This window comes from Centrocercus urophasianus, unplaced genomic scaffold, assembly GCF_019232065.1.
Source record: "Centrocercus urophasianus isolate 14NV4802_14NV808 unplaced genomic scaffold, USGS_Curo_1.0 seq_15, whole genome shotgun sequence".
NCBI lineage: Eukaryota > Metazoa > Chordata > Aves > Galliformes > Phasianidae > Centrocercus > Centrocercus urophasianus.
Window position 1 is genome coordinate 36,341,273 of NW_024884697.1, and position 12,377 is coordinate 36,353,649.

General features: G+C 48.4%; 1 protein-coding gene across 1 annotated transcript; it reads right to left on the reverse strand.

Moving 5' to 3' along the window:
- Positions 1-3,674: 3,674 nt before the first annotated feature.
- CSRP2 (cysteine and glycine rich protein 2) lies at positions 3,675-11,814 on the reverse strand. Its single transcript, XM_042816219.1, has 6 exons — positions 11,754-11,814; positions 8,672-8,790; positions 6,992-7,160; positions 5,884-6,016; positions 5,132-5,225; positions 3,675-3,970 (listed from the first exon to the last, which is right to left on the reverse strand). The coding sequence occupies exons 2-6, from the start codon at positions 8,781-8,783 to the stop codon at positions 3,894-3,896; spliced, it is 585 nt and encodes a 194-aa protein (XP_042672153.1). The 5' UTR covers positions 8,784-8,790; positions 11,754-11,814; the 3' UTR covers positions 3,675-3,893.
- Positions 11,815-12,377: the final 563 nt, after the last annotated feature.

A 12,377-nucleotide genomic window follows, 5' to 3' on the forward strand; every position in this document is an offset into this window, starting at 1 on the left:
ATTATTTTTTTTTAATTAATGTGTAAAACAGCATCACTGCATTTTAAGCTATGGATTTTTTTGTATATTCTTTATTTATAACTGTGCCAAGTATTATTTTAATACTGTCAAGATCTTGATGTATTACATTGTGAACAATAAAATCTGTAAAATGTTTAATAAATTAGCTCTCCTTACATAAATTAAATCTGTTAAATTTTGTAAGTTATTAATCAAATAAATATTGACTCTTAGATGCAGTGTTTGTCTTGACTTCTGGTGTGGTTATGCACAGCACTGGCTTTGTCCATTCTCAGAAGTCTTTCTGGAAATGGACGTCACTGAGAGGAAGCACTTCCATCATGTAACAAGGCTACAGAAAAGTGCTACTGTAGTTGTCTTTGTGTCCTCAGCTGTTGGGGATGGATTCGGCTCCTAAGTTTGAGCTGGCCCAGTCCAAGTTACTTTGAAGTGGGGGGAAACCTTGTGCCTGACAGGGGACTCTTCGGCTGCAAAGGCTGCATTGAGCACTGCTCTGCCTTTCCCTCAGCCTCTGCGTGGTGCAGGAGGGAGATGCAGTTTGCATCTGGAATTAGTCTTCCTTCTTCTTGCAACTGTTTGCAAGGGAGCCACATCTATCGCAGGTATCTGGATGGACTGTTTGTTGCTGGTCAGTGACAGGCAGAGCTGCTGTCTAGAGCTGAGGCAGAAAGCATCAGTTCATTATTTCCCCTTCAGTGTCTTTTTTTCCTAAGTATCAATAAGGCAGACAGCATAGTGTCAGTGTTTTCCAGTTATGGTTCCGATCTTAGTTGCAGTACTCTGTGCACTGTATTCTCTGAAATGCTTTTGATGCTCTGTTTGGTCACTCTGAAAAAACCTCAGCTGTGAAATGACCTTATGAAACTGGGGTCTGGTGAGGAGGAGAGGCCTTTTCAAACTCATCTCACTAAAGCAGGCCGTGCACACAGACGTCAGCTGAAGCAGTGATGCTGCTGCACACCTCCCTGCGCTTGGTTAGAAATAAAGAGAACAAAGACAATGAAAGTCTTAGCAGTACTGCAGGATTTTAGGAAGAACACACAGCATAGCCTTTACTGAGCTAAGTGGAAAGAGCTTGTAGAGATTTCTGAAATAAGTAGATTTTGTGCTGTATTTTTGGCCTGCACACGGTGACCAAACATTGTTTGTTTTTTTTTCCAGTATAAGTGTGAGCATAAATGTATTTAGGAAGTTTGATCAATTTTTTTTCTCTCATTTTGTTGTTAGCTCTCAAATTCGCATGTGAAGAGTAGCTCTGTCCTCAGTTGTGAGACACTCTACACATTTGAGATGGTGGCATCTGAACATGATGGCTACAATGACAAAACCTGCACTAAGTAAAATTTCATTTAGGAGCAATGGCTTATATGCTATTAAATGGTCGTAATTTACAAGAATTTACTTAAGAATGTCTTTCTAAAGGGCCCTGAGTTTGTGCACTGAAAGCAGTTTCTTGTGACTACTGTATATAGTAATGCAAAAGTCTGGTAGGAGCTTATATAAAAACTTAGGATAAGTTACGATTTAACTACAGGAATTCATTTTGAGTCACTCTGAAAGTTTATTTCAACTTTTTTTTTTCTGTTGTGTAATGGCCTTCTTCCCCTTTTCCCAGAGGCCAGCTTCTCAGCTCTGTGGTTAGCACAAGGGCAGACTCCCTGGAGGCCGGTGATGGCGGTGGAGGTGTGAGCCTTTGGTGTGGTTGGGAGGGCTGGAGGCGCAGGAGCCTTCCTGCACGAGTGTCAAGTCAGCAAAGGAAAAAAATCACTTTGTAGCAGAAGAGTATTGAATTCTTCACTATGAAGGACCAAAGGCTTGCACTGGTGCTTGTGCTCTCTCTGCTACCCCAACGTGTGCTGCCTGTACACTACTGGTGTCTTTCTCAGTTGTAATCTTTCCCTGTGTGTGAGCCATGCGAGCTCTTGGCTCACATTTTGATCTGCCTGTCTGCTTTTCCTCGTATCCACATTGTTCCTCCCTAACTCGTACAAAATTCTCTTTGTGGATTACTTTGACTAGGACATATTTTTCTAATCAGGCAGTTGGCTGGCGCTGCTGCACTACCTCAGACTGGAGCGGTAAACGCTGCTTGAACCTCTGCCTGAGCCCAAGCTCACACACGATTACCATTTTATTGCAGCATTCCTAGTCTGCATGAACTCACTCTGTAAAGGCTTTTTTTTCCCCAAAGGTATCAGCCGGCTCCCAAAACCAGACGGTTTCAGCTCTCATCTTTTCTGTAACAACTTCTGTTGGGCAGGATGAGAAGAGAAACAATGTCCCACATCTGCCCCAACCACTGCTTGGGCTGTAAGTGCTGTAAGTCGAGTCTGCACCTGACTGACCTCCTTGCTGTGCAGGAGTCTATTCTGCACTGGAAGGGATGGGAAGAAGCTCCTCCTGCAACCTGTCACCTGCTGCAGCTCAGGTGTGCTCCTGAGGTACAGAGTGTGGGATAAGGAGCTGATTCCCAGATCCTCAGCATTTCTTCCCTCCAGTAGGCAGAAAGTTTGTGAAGGGATGTAATGATGGCAGCCTGGATGAGGATCCTGAGCACACCAGTGAAAGTGTTTCTGGTGCTCAAGGAACGCAGATGTTTTTAAAAACAAAAACAGCAAAGCTATTTCTACTACTGCTGATTCCTTGCAGGAACAGGAGGCAGCTTCCCTCAGCCTGAGTGACTTCTGCCTCAGTTTTAGTACCTCATTCTCACATAAGGCTGCTGTGTTGGGCTGGACCCGGGGCTTCTGTTGAGGAAGTGACCCCTACTTGCTCTACAAGAAGTGAAAGTTGAGGTGCTGTCAACTCAAGCCTAGCAATATCAGTGGGAGATGCTCCAGCCCCTAGGAGTAGCCCATCTCTTCTGGGAGCTTTTCACTTAAGATGTGACAACAGCACAAAGTAATTTCAGTAAGCCTTCAGCAAATCCTATTATGACATTTAGCAGATTCAAAGACCCTGGCTGACTGCAGGGGCCTTCACACAACTGGAATGATCACACTAAATCTAGGCTACGTGTGACACATTTATTTGTCTGTGCTCTTCGCCCAGCCAGCTTGACCCCCATGTCCCACTGTCTACCCCAGTGCCTGAAGGCAGAACTGTTCTGTTGTGGCACCGCAGCTGCAGACCCCGAACAATCCTCCTCTGGCCTGAGGGAATGGAGGACTGTAAAACTACTGGAAAAAGGTCAAAAGCTTCTCTTAACATTGTGTTTCACATGTTTGTCCAGCATGTCATCAGGGGTAGGGGTGGTACTCATCTGTGCCTGTTAGTGCTTTGCAACCATGCAAACCCTGTACGTAACAAGAACTCAGTACCAAGGCAGGTGTAATCCCACAGAAGGTTCTGGTGAGCAAGGATTGCTTTCTCCTCCATAGTGAATCCAGGGCAGGGACAACTGCTCACTTACGTGTACAGCCAGTTAAATTCAGCACACTCAGCTCTACACCACTGCTTGCAGCAGCAGCAGATGAATGTCCTGTCCTGCTGTTGCATCCCTGTGGTAGTGAGGTGGTTACTCACCTCTGCAGCTTCCAGTCCTGCTAGGCTCTCAGTGAAGCAGTTGTCTCTCTATCCAGCTCCCCCCAAAGCACCCCAGTAACAGTATATGTAACAACCTTTTCACAACTGACAGCAAGATAACATTTGACTTTAAGATATGTCAACAAGCAAAGCTTTATTGAATTGATACACAGTATGAAAAGTGTGGTACATAAAGCAAGGAAGAAAGCAGTGCTTCAAAAAAAACCATCTAAAAGTATGGCCCAAACACTACAGTCAACTAGCATCTGTCTCACAGTAGTTAGTAACATTTTGGAAACTCCTTTAGCTGAATCTGTGCAGAGCTGTGCAGGCTGTGCTGTGCTCCATCACTGGGCATGAACGAGGGCTCCTGCTCCCTGACCATAGCCAAATCCTTTAGGGCCGAAGTTCTTTGCGTAACAGCCTGCAAGAGAGAGGTGCTGATAAGAGCTGAGGCTTCTGAGCTGTTCATGAAGAGCTGCGTTTTTCAAGGTTAAGCCACTTGGCCACTTTCTTTATCAGAACACTGGAATACAAAGCAACCCCTAACAACCTCTTCTGGGTAAATGGCATGGCTGAACACCCACATCTCTTTCATCAGGGTAGCTCCTGATTTAGGTGATGCTCAGTGAAAGCATTTCACACGCCAGCTCTGTGACTGAGTACACATCAAAGCACGCTGTCACCGAGCCATGGTGTGCATCACCCATGGTGTCACAGGAGGTATGGCATGGTGACTGTTACAAAGCCCATCCTCTGCTTTGTTCCTTGACCTGTCTAAGGGCATGGGCTGCTACTACACAGCTACGTATGTCCAGATCCAGCAAGGTTTTCCATACATATGCCACATTAGCAGACTCAGAACTAGCACAGTGCTCAGCTCTGCTGCTGTGACCTACAGACCATTTCTATCATCTTGACAGAAGCCCAGAAGTTTCTTGAAACAGGAATAAATTCTGTCTCTGTCCTTGCACTACATTACCAGATGTGTGAGCAGCAGGTCAACGCAGGTGATTCTGCCCCTTTACTCTTGCTCTCATGAGGACAGTACCCTACTTGGAGTACAGCATCCAGTTCTGGGAGCCCCAACACCAGGAGGTCAAACTGCTGGAGTGGGTCCAGAGAAGGGCCACAAAGATAATCAGAGGGCTGGAGCACCTCCCGTACGAGGACAGACAGAGAGCTGGGGCTCTTCAAACTGGAGAAGGCTTCAAGAAAACCTTATAGTGACCTTCCAAATACCTGAAGGGGGCCTACAGGAAGGCTGGGGAGGAACTTTTTGTAAGGGCAGGTAGCAACAGGATGAAGGGAAATGGCTTTAAACTGGAAAAAGATAGATTTAGACTAGATATCAGGAAGAAATTCTTTACTGTGAGGGTGGTGAGATACTGCAACAGGTAGCCCAGAGAGGTTGTGGATGCTCCTCCCTGGAAGCATTCAAGGATGGGGCTGCAAGTAACCTGGCCTAGAGGGAGATGTTCCTGCCTATAGTGGGGGGGTGAGAATAGGTGATCTCAAAGGTCCCCTCCAACCCAAACTGTTCTATGATTCTAGGATTAAACAATCATCTTGTTTCTTTTCTCACCTTTACAGTAGATTTCTCCCTCTTTTTCAGTTAGGGTTGTAGATTCTAGACTTTTCCCACACTTGGCACATCGGAAGCAGTTCTTGTGCCATGGCTGGGGGGGAAATGGAAAAGACAGTCTAAATACACAGAATGCCTCAGTTTGTTTTTAAAAAGGCGTTCACTAAAGATGACTACATCAGAATTGTTTACTTATACTGGTGCAATGAAAACCAGTCGGGGTGCACGCACCAGTAACCCGTTAGGAGTGTCTGTATTTTTGGATGGCACAAAGGCCTGAATTCCACACTGCTTCCTGCTTAAAGAAGTGTTTTGAGAGGTCCAAGCTTGCCCTAATCAATTCTGATCTTAGCTATCGAATAGTGAGCCAGACAGCTGGCAGAATGCATCGCACAGTGCTACACGGTGCTTGCAGAGAACATGCCCGTTCTGCTGAACATTCAGCCCTTCCTGAGCTCTATGAGAAAGAAAAAAAAGCATCGTTCCCTCATCTGGAGGGCTCCGGTACTTTAAGGAGGTACTGAAGTTTTACTTCTGAAAAACAAGTTGAGAGCTCATTACCCAGCATTTCCATTTCAAGTTCAAAAAACTGAAGACTACATTGATTTGATCATTTCCAATTCTGAGAAATGCAGTGTTAAGGACTGTGCCACGGTCAGTTCTGGACAGCACGCTCCAGGAAGCCTTCATAACATACTGCACTTACTTTGGAGTTCATTCAGCAGATAGATAGAAAAGTCACATTCCCTTACCTTTCCGGCACCTATGACTTTCTCCGCCGCATAAACAGAATCCCCACACCGAGAACATTTCTCTGCACCTCCAAACTTCTGAGCGAATTTTGAAGTATTTGGGTTTGTGGTGGGTCGGTGAGGAGAGGGTGTGCTGAAAAAGGACATTTTGTTTTTGTAGTTTAAGGGCTCTGGCTCTTCCCGACAACACTAACCATGCAACACACAGAACAGAATACCATACTTTTTCAAAACTGAAGAGATGCTTACCAAGCAAGGCTTTCTCTTTTTTTCCTAGCTTCAAAAGACCCTAAGGAGCTACTGGAAAAGATACTTTTCCAAGGGCCCTTCCCCTTTTCACTGCTAGAAGCATGCTGATACCAAGGCCTGTATCAGGACACAGATTTATTTTAGCTATAGCAAGCTAGAAACAATTATGTTAAATTTCTGTCATCTGATCATATCTGGATCTGATCAGTGACCCTAAGTACAGAGCTATTTAGCATCTCTGGATTTGCTCTGGCAGGACTTCTAGACAAAGTCAAGCAACAGTTTGGGAACTTGCATAAAATCATCTGTGAGGCATAGCTCAGGCGCTTTTCACATGCTTTGCTTTATAGCAAGAACTTAATCAGATTAGGAATGTTTACTGTTTAATAAGCCATTCGGTTTGGCTATAATTAAGCCCAAACAGTTCTCCATTTACCAATTAAAAACTCATTCTTACAGCCCCAGATTTGCATCTCCCCTGACTCCGTCCCTGCACAAACCTGCTGAGCAGCTGCATTTGCAGCTTATTTAAGACAGCATCCTCAAAACCAAGAGGGTGCCGACCAGCCAATGTCTCCTGTAGAACCTTCAGTGGGTCAGCAATCCCATCCTATTGCATTGCATGCAGCTCACTTCTCACATCCTCACCTGTGCCAACACCTGCCCTAACAGGGCCTACCCAGAGCCACTATAGAAGGTTTGTGCATTGTTGGCTAACTGCCCTGCACTTGGTTACACTGGGGAATTTTGCAGCATTTCTGTTCCAGGAGGCACGAATTAGACAAAATCCAGCCTGAAAGATGCCTGTGAGTGCTGCTGGAGAACACAGCTCACGCACGCTGTGGCTTAGTTAACTCACCTCTCAGGCTTGATGCCTAGTCTCTCTCCCCTGTCCATGTTCAGAGTGCCTGCCCCTTGCCCATAGCCGTAACCTTTTGGGCCGTACTTCTTTCCATAGCAAGATTTGCAGTAAACTTCAGCATCGTGAATCGCGACAGTCGTGCTGTCCAAATTCTTCCGGCAGACCACTGGAGGGAAAAAAGTTAAACGCCATTGAGCGCCCACTTCCAGCAGCACATGCAGTAAGCCTGAAGTCAAGCAAGAAATGTTGACAGGGGTTTCCTTGTCCAGAATGTTTTGATTAGGCTGTGAGACCACTGGAGATTAGACGTAGGTTGTCTTTTGAATTGGTGAATTATGCGTAGCCTCGTAAAGGGCTCTGTGCCCTCCTACCTTTCCATGGCCGTGCTCAGAAACCAGCAGAGCGGTCAGCAGTTTCCCCGGACAGATGCCATATAGTACAGAGCAAATCTGTGCAGGAGAGTCCCCAGCCCACCCTCCTGCCCAGTGCTGGGTTGGGGCACAGTTGGTACTGTTTCACAGCTGTCACTAGAGGGGCCTGTCTTCTCTGGCAGTCGTACTTCAGCACAGCGTAAGCACCCTGCTCAAGGTTACAGTTGAACGCTGAACTATTTCCTGCTCTTCTTAAGCCGTCTTTTGTGACTCAACTGATGTGCTCTCAGTCTGCAACAACAGTTTGCTGCAATGAAGAATGTGGATTTGGGAAGAGTAAAATAAAGAAAACCTTACGAGTTTTGTCTTCAAAAAGAATTTAAGATCTTCAAAATACATGGCGGCCTTTGTTTATGGTGTTCATTAGCTCCAAGGCTCTTTTTATAAGACACAAATATCCAATAAGTAAATCAACTCATGCACATTTGTTAGAGCATGCAGACTTTAACCCCAGCAGAATTATCCACTAGGCAAAAGCAAACACAGAGGCAGACACACTAGAGCCATTGTCTGAATGTAAGTTCCAGGTTTCTTTTAATAGAAATTCCCATAAAAGGCTGAAAATGAGGCAGTTGAGACATCTGATTTTTTTTTTTGTGGCTGCTGTAGAGCAAAGGAAAAGGAGTGTAGGTGTGCCCAGGCTCCCATGCCAGCCCACTATGCTGACCTTATGCAGATTAATGGCAAACCAGACCCAGAGGCCCAGCTGCAGCAGCAGCTCATAGAGAAGGCTAAACCCAACTTCTGTCTGCAGGCACTGAGCACAAGCAAACAAGACAAAACAATACTTCATGTTTGTAATAAGGTAAAGTTCTCTGACTCGGTCAGACAGGCTGCTGGTTTGCAAAGCGTTCAAAACCATAAAGCGACCCTTTGTTTCTTTCATCTAATCAGAAGTCTTTTCAGCAGAGAAAGCTGTTTTCAATGCCTCAGTGGACTCGTTGGCTGGACTGGAGAACAGTGCTTTGGACTCCTTTCATCTGAAATAAGCCACAGGCCTCTGTGCCAAGAGAGCCTCGGCTTTCGGCCATGCCAAAGCTTTGACAGCACAGCAATGCCCTGGGCACATCTCACCCACGCTGTGCTGAGCAGGTAGGACAGCAGTTCTGCAGGCACATGGCACAGGCTCCCCTTGGGCACTGTGCACCTGCAAGTGTCCAGCCCAGCATGAGATGGCCACCACCTCACTGCCGCAAGCCTGAGCTCTGCTGGGGTGATTCTGGTGGGCCAGGAGGGCAGTACTTACTGCAGAGGAAGCAGCAGCGGTGGAAGCTCCGTCCGTCACACTGCACCTCCTCAGCATGGTAGACCGTCCGGCCACAGGCACCACATTTGTTGCCACCTCCCCAGTTCGGCATGGCGGCGCTGTGGGGAGGAGAGATTCATTAGTTGCACTGACACAGTGCCCTTCATGGCCCTGCCTCCACACTGGGATTTGGTGCTCCCTCAAACACAACCTGCTGCATCCAGCTGTCAGACACGAGCTTGGGATCTCACCAAGTGTTTAAAAACCTGTGCTTCCTCAGAGCAGCTTCTCAGCCGGAGCCGAAGGACCTGACAGGCCAGAGGGAACAGCGGCTGCTGCCGCCCAGCAGCGAGGAAAGCAGACACTGAGCCCATGAGATGATTCCCAGGCCATACTCAAGGCTTTCAAAGCTACGTAAACTGCATATGCACAAATTACACTTTCACGCACAAGGGTTTTACCGTACTTAGAGCTAACATCCCCCCAGATGGATGTAATTTCAGTTTCTATGCTTCATTAGCTCCAGGCTCCTCACTGGTGGAAGCAAACCAATTGTGCCAACAACAGCATTTTGTTTTACTGCGGGGCCCATCACTTGGGACGGAGCACAAGCCAAAGCTCAGCCCACTGGAGAACCACTCGCTGGGGCTGCAGGGGCATTCTGAACTCCTCTGAGACCATGCCTGGGCTTCAAAGGGGCTAAAGGAGGACTGATTCCCACAGACCCATCACTGTTACATGAACCGGCTTTAACAAACAGGTACAGGAGCCAAAAGCAAGTGTCTGAGGGCCTGCAGCTGCTGTAAGCAGCAGCAGAGCTCTCTCTCTCCCACATGATCTGCAGCAGGTCCAGGTGAAGAGGGACAGATACCCTTGACACGTCCAGCTGCAGCCCTAGCAGCAGTCTCTTACACAAAGACAGAAGCAACAGCATCCCATCCTAACTTGCCCCACTCCCCTCCTCATGCTTTCCCTCCATGTAGCTTGACTGGGATCTCCCTCTCCTTCTCAGCAAGTCTCATGAGCTGCCCTGGGCTGAAGCACCAACACAGAGCACCCTTAGCTTTTATGGGGCTTCCTCCCCCTGCCACCACCAAAGCTATGAGCTATTTGCCACACCCCCCTGGTGGCACTGCTCCCTCCTGGTGTACAGCCTGGTTCTCGTGGGCACCCAACTCCTTAGGTTCATAAATCCCAACACAAACTCTGCTAAGCCACAACAAAGGGACCCACCTCATCCATGCTCCAGCCAAGCACCCTGACCGGGTCAGCAGTTTTGGGTATGAGTGAGAGCTGCACGGTTCCCAAGCATGACCCAGTGCCAAGTGTCTGATAAAAGAGCTTTGTCCCAGATATGCAAGCAGCCATTTACGGCATGTGGGAAAATAAGATTAGTTTATTAAAGTGAATTGGGGCATCTCTGGTACATTCCTAACCAGAGGCTTAGGAAACTTCATCAATGGCTGAGCAGTGCCTTTTACAGCACTGACACTAATTACTGAGATATTCCTTTGTTCAATGCTTTCACAGGATTAACACCATTACCGCTTGTGGTTTAGCACTAATACTCTGACCGAGCTCATAAAATTAGTTTTATGACGTTTACCACTTTGCCTCAGTCATTCTTGGCACAATCGCACAGTCTAAAAATTAAGATTCCATTTCTTTTATTCAAGTGTTTGGCCGTGCTACCGCACAGCAGCTGACATCAATCATGGCAGACGGCGTCCTCAGTCAGAGGGAATATGGGCTGTGCAAAGCTTTGCAAAAGGAGACCATTAACTGGAAAAAGCAGAGAGGAGACTCCTTTCCACTCTGTACACTCTCCAAAGTAGAAGTGGTAGGAATTTGGCTCAAGAACTACTTCTGCCTTTTCCTCTCACCATCCCCACTCTCGTGTCCCTTTCTGCATTTACTTCAGCTTAAACTATTTTAATCGCTCCGCTAACAAACCATTATCTGGTTTCCACACATGCTAGACCTGAAAACCTGGCTCGGGTTTCCAGCTTCACCCCACATTTCCCGTGCAATATTCGGCAACATGGAGTGCGGCCCCTCTACCCCTCCCCAGGAGGACTGAGTCTTGAAGGATCCAGCACCCAGAAGCTGGCTCCAATACCCTGATAAGGATGCTGGGAATTCGTTAGACAAACAACAAAAGGAAACTGAAGTCAGTACTTCATGCTAACCTTGCGCTCTTCCACAGAATAGACTTCCACTCATCCTCCCCATGCTGTTCCCATGCCAGCTCACAGCAGCACCTTTTCAGTTAGCCAGCAGCAAAGACTGCCCCGCGGCAGCGATGTCTGGGAAGTGTGGGCATAGGACAGCACACACGCACGCGTGGCTGCCCACCAGCTGCTGGTGATGGGGCACAGCGGGCTCCACAAGGAGCAGGTCCCAGCCCCACGCCCTGCCCAAAGGCAGCTCCGCTCGCCAAAGGCTTCTTGGCTAGTCCAGGCAGGCCTCCAGGGAGCTCAGCAGCTGTAATTAAGCAGCCAGGTGATCTCATCGCCAGCACAAGCAGCTCTGACTTAAGAGTGCAGGCGTGTTGGCAGCCACTTTCCTGAGATAAGAACCCCCTGGCTTCTGCGGTGCTCGTGCCCAGCCAAGAGGAGGCCGCAGTACCCAGCCGGTGCTCTGCACGCAGCCAGTTACTTCATCTGCCCCGTCCTTTCCAGCGCGTTTGTTAGCAGAGAGCTTATATACAAGAACAGCCACAAGACAAACACTAAAGAATCGAGGTTATCCTTATAGTACACAAAATTGCATTTCCAGCCACCCGTCCCGGAGCCGAACAGCCCAAAGCTGCGTTCGTTCAGCAGGACATACCAAGCGCTGCCCGGCAGAGCACGGTGCCCCCGGCTTCGCCCCGCTAGCTCCCCACGCACCCGGGTCAGCCTCACCCTCTGCAACAAGCATCAGAACTGAGGCTAGAAAGCCGAACTGCGTGCCGCCGGAGGCCGTCAGCGGCAGGAGGGGGTGAAAAAGAGATGAGGGCTCCCTCCCCGACCTCCTTCGTGTCCCTGCACAAGCACCCGGGGCGGTCGACGGACAGGACCCGACCCACACGGCTACTTACCACGAGCTGCACTCCGCACCTTTCGGCGCGCCGCGGTCCCGCAGCCGCTTAAAGCACCGGGGCGGAGCCTCCGCGGGCCCGGCCCCCGCCCCAGCCCCAGCCATCTCCTTCCCATTTATTATTACGTATTTTTTTTTTTTCCATTGCAGTGGATTGTGAATGACGGACTTGTGCCCAGCTTGCGTGCAGCGCTCGGCGTGGGTTCCCGTGGGGTAGGATGGTGCTGGCTGTGAGCGAGGCCGAGAGGGTGACCGACCTCAGCCAACGTTCTGCTGCAGGTTCTGAGGGCGCACAGAGAGCAGCGGGAGCGATACTGACTGCTGTGTCGTGGGCTGGAGATAGCGCTAAGGGAGAGGATCTCTCCAGTTCAGGAAAACAGGGGGTGTATGAGAAGGAAATTCTCCCTGTGACTGAAGGACAGTGCTGCTACATCATGAAACTCTCTTTGGCACTCCACATCCAACAATTACTTTTCTTGTGTCCAGTAGTCAGCCTGTCAGAGCAGCTTGGAGGGACACACAGACATTGGTATGCCCACAGCTGTGGGAACAGTGTTAAGGAATCCATTGCTGCAGAGCTCAGGGGTCCCACCTTGGAATGGAGGAAACCAAAAACGAGAGGGGA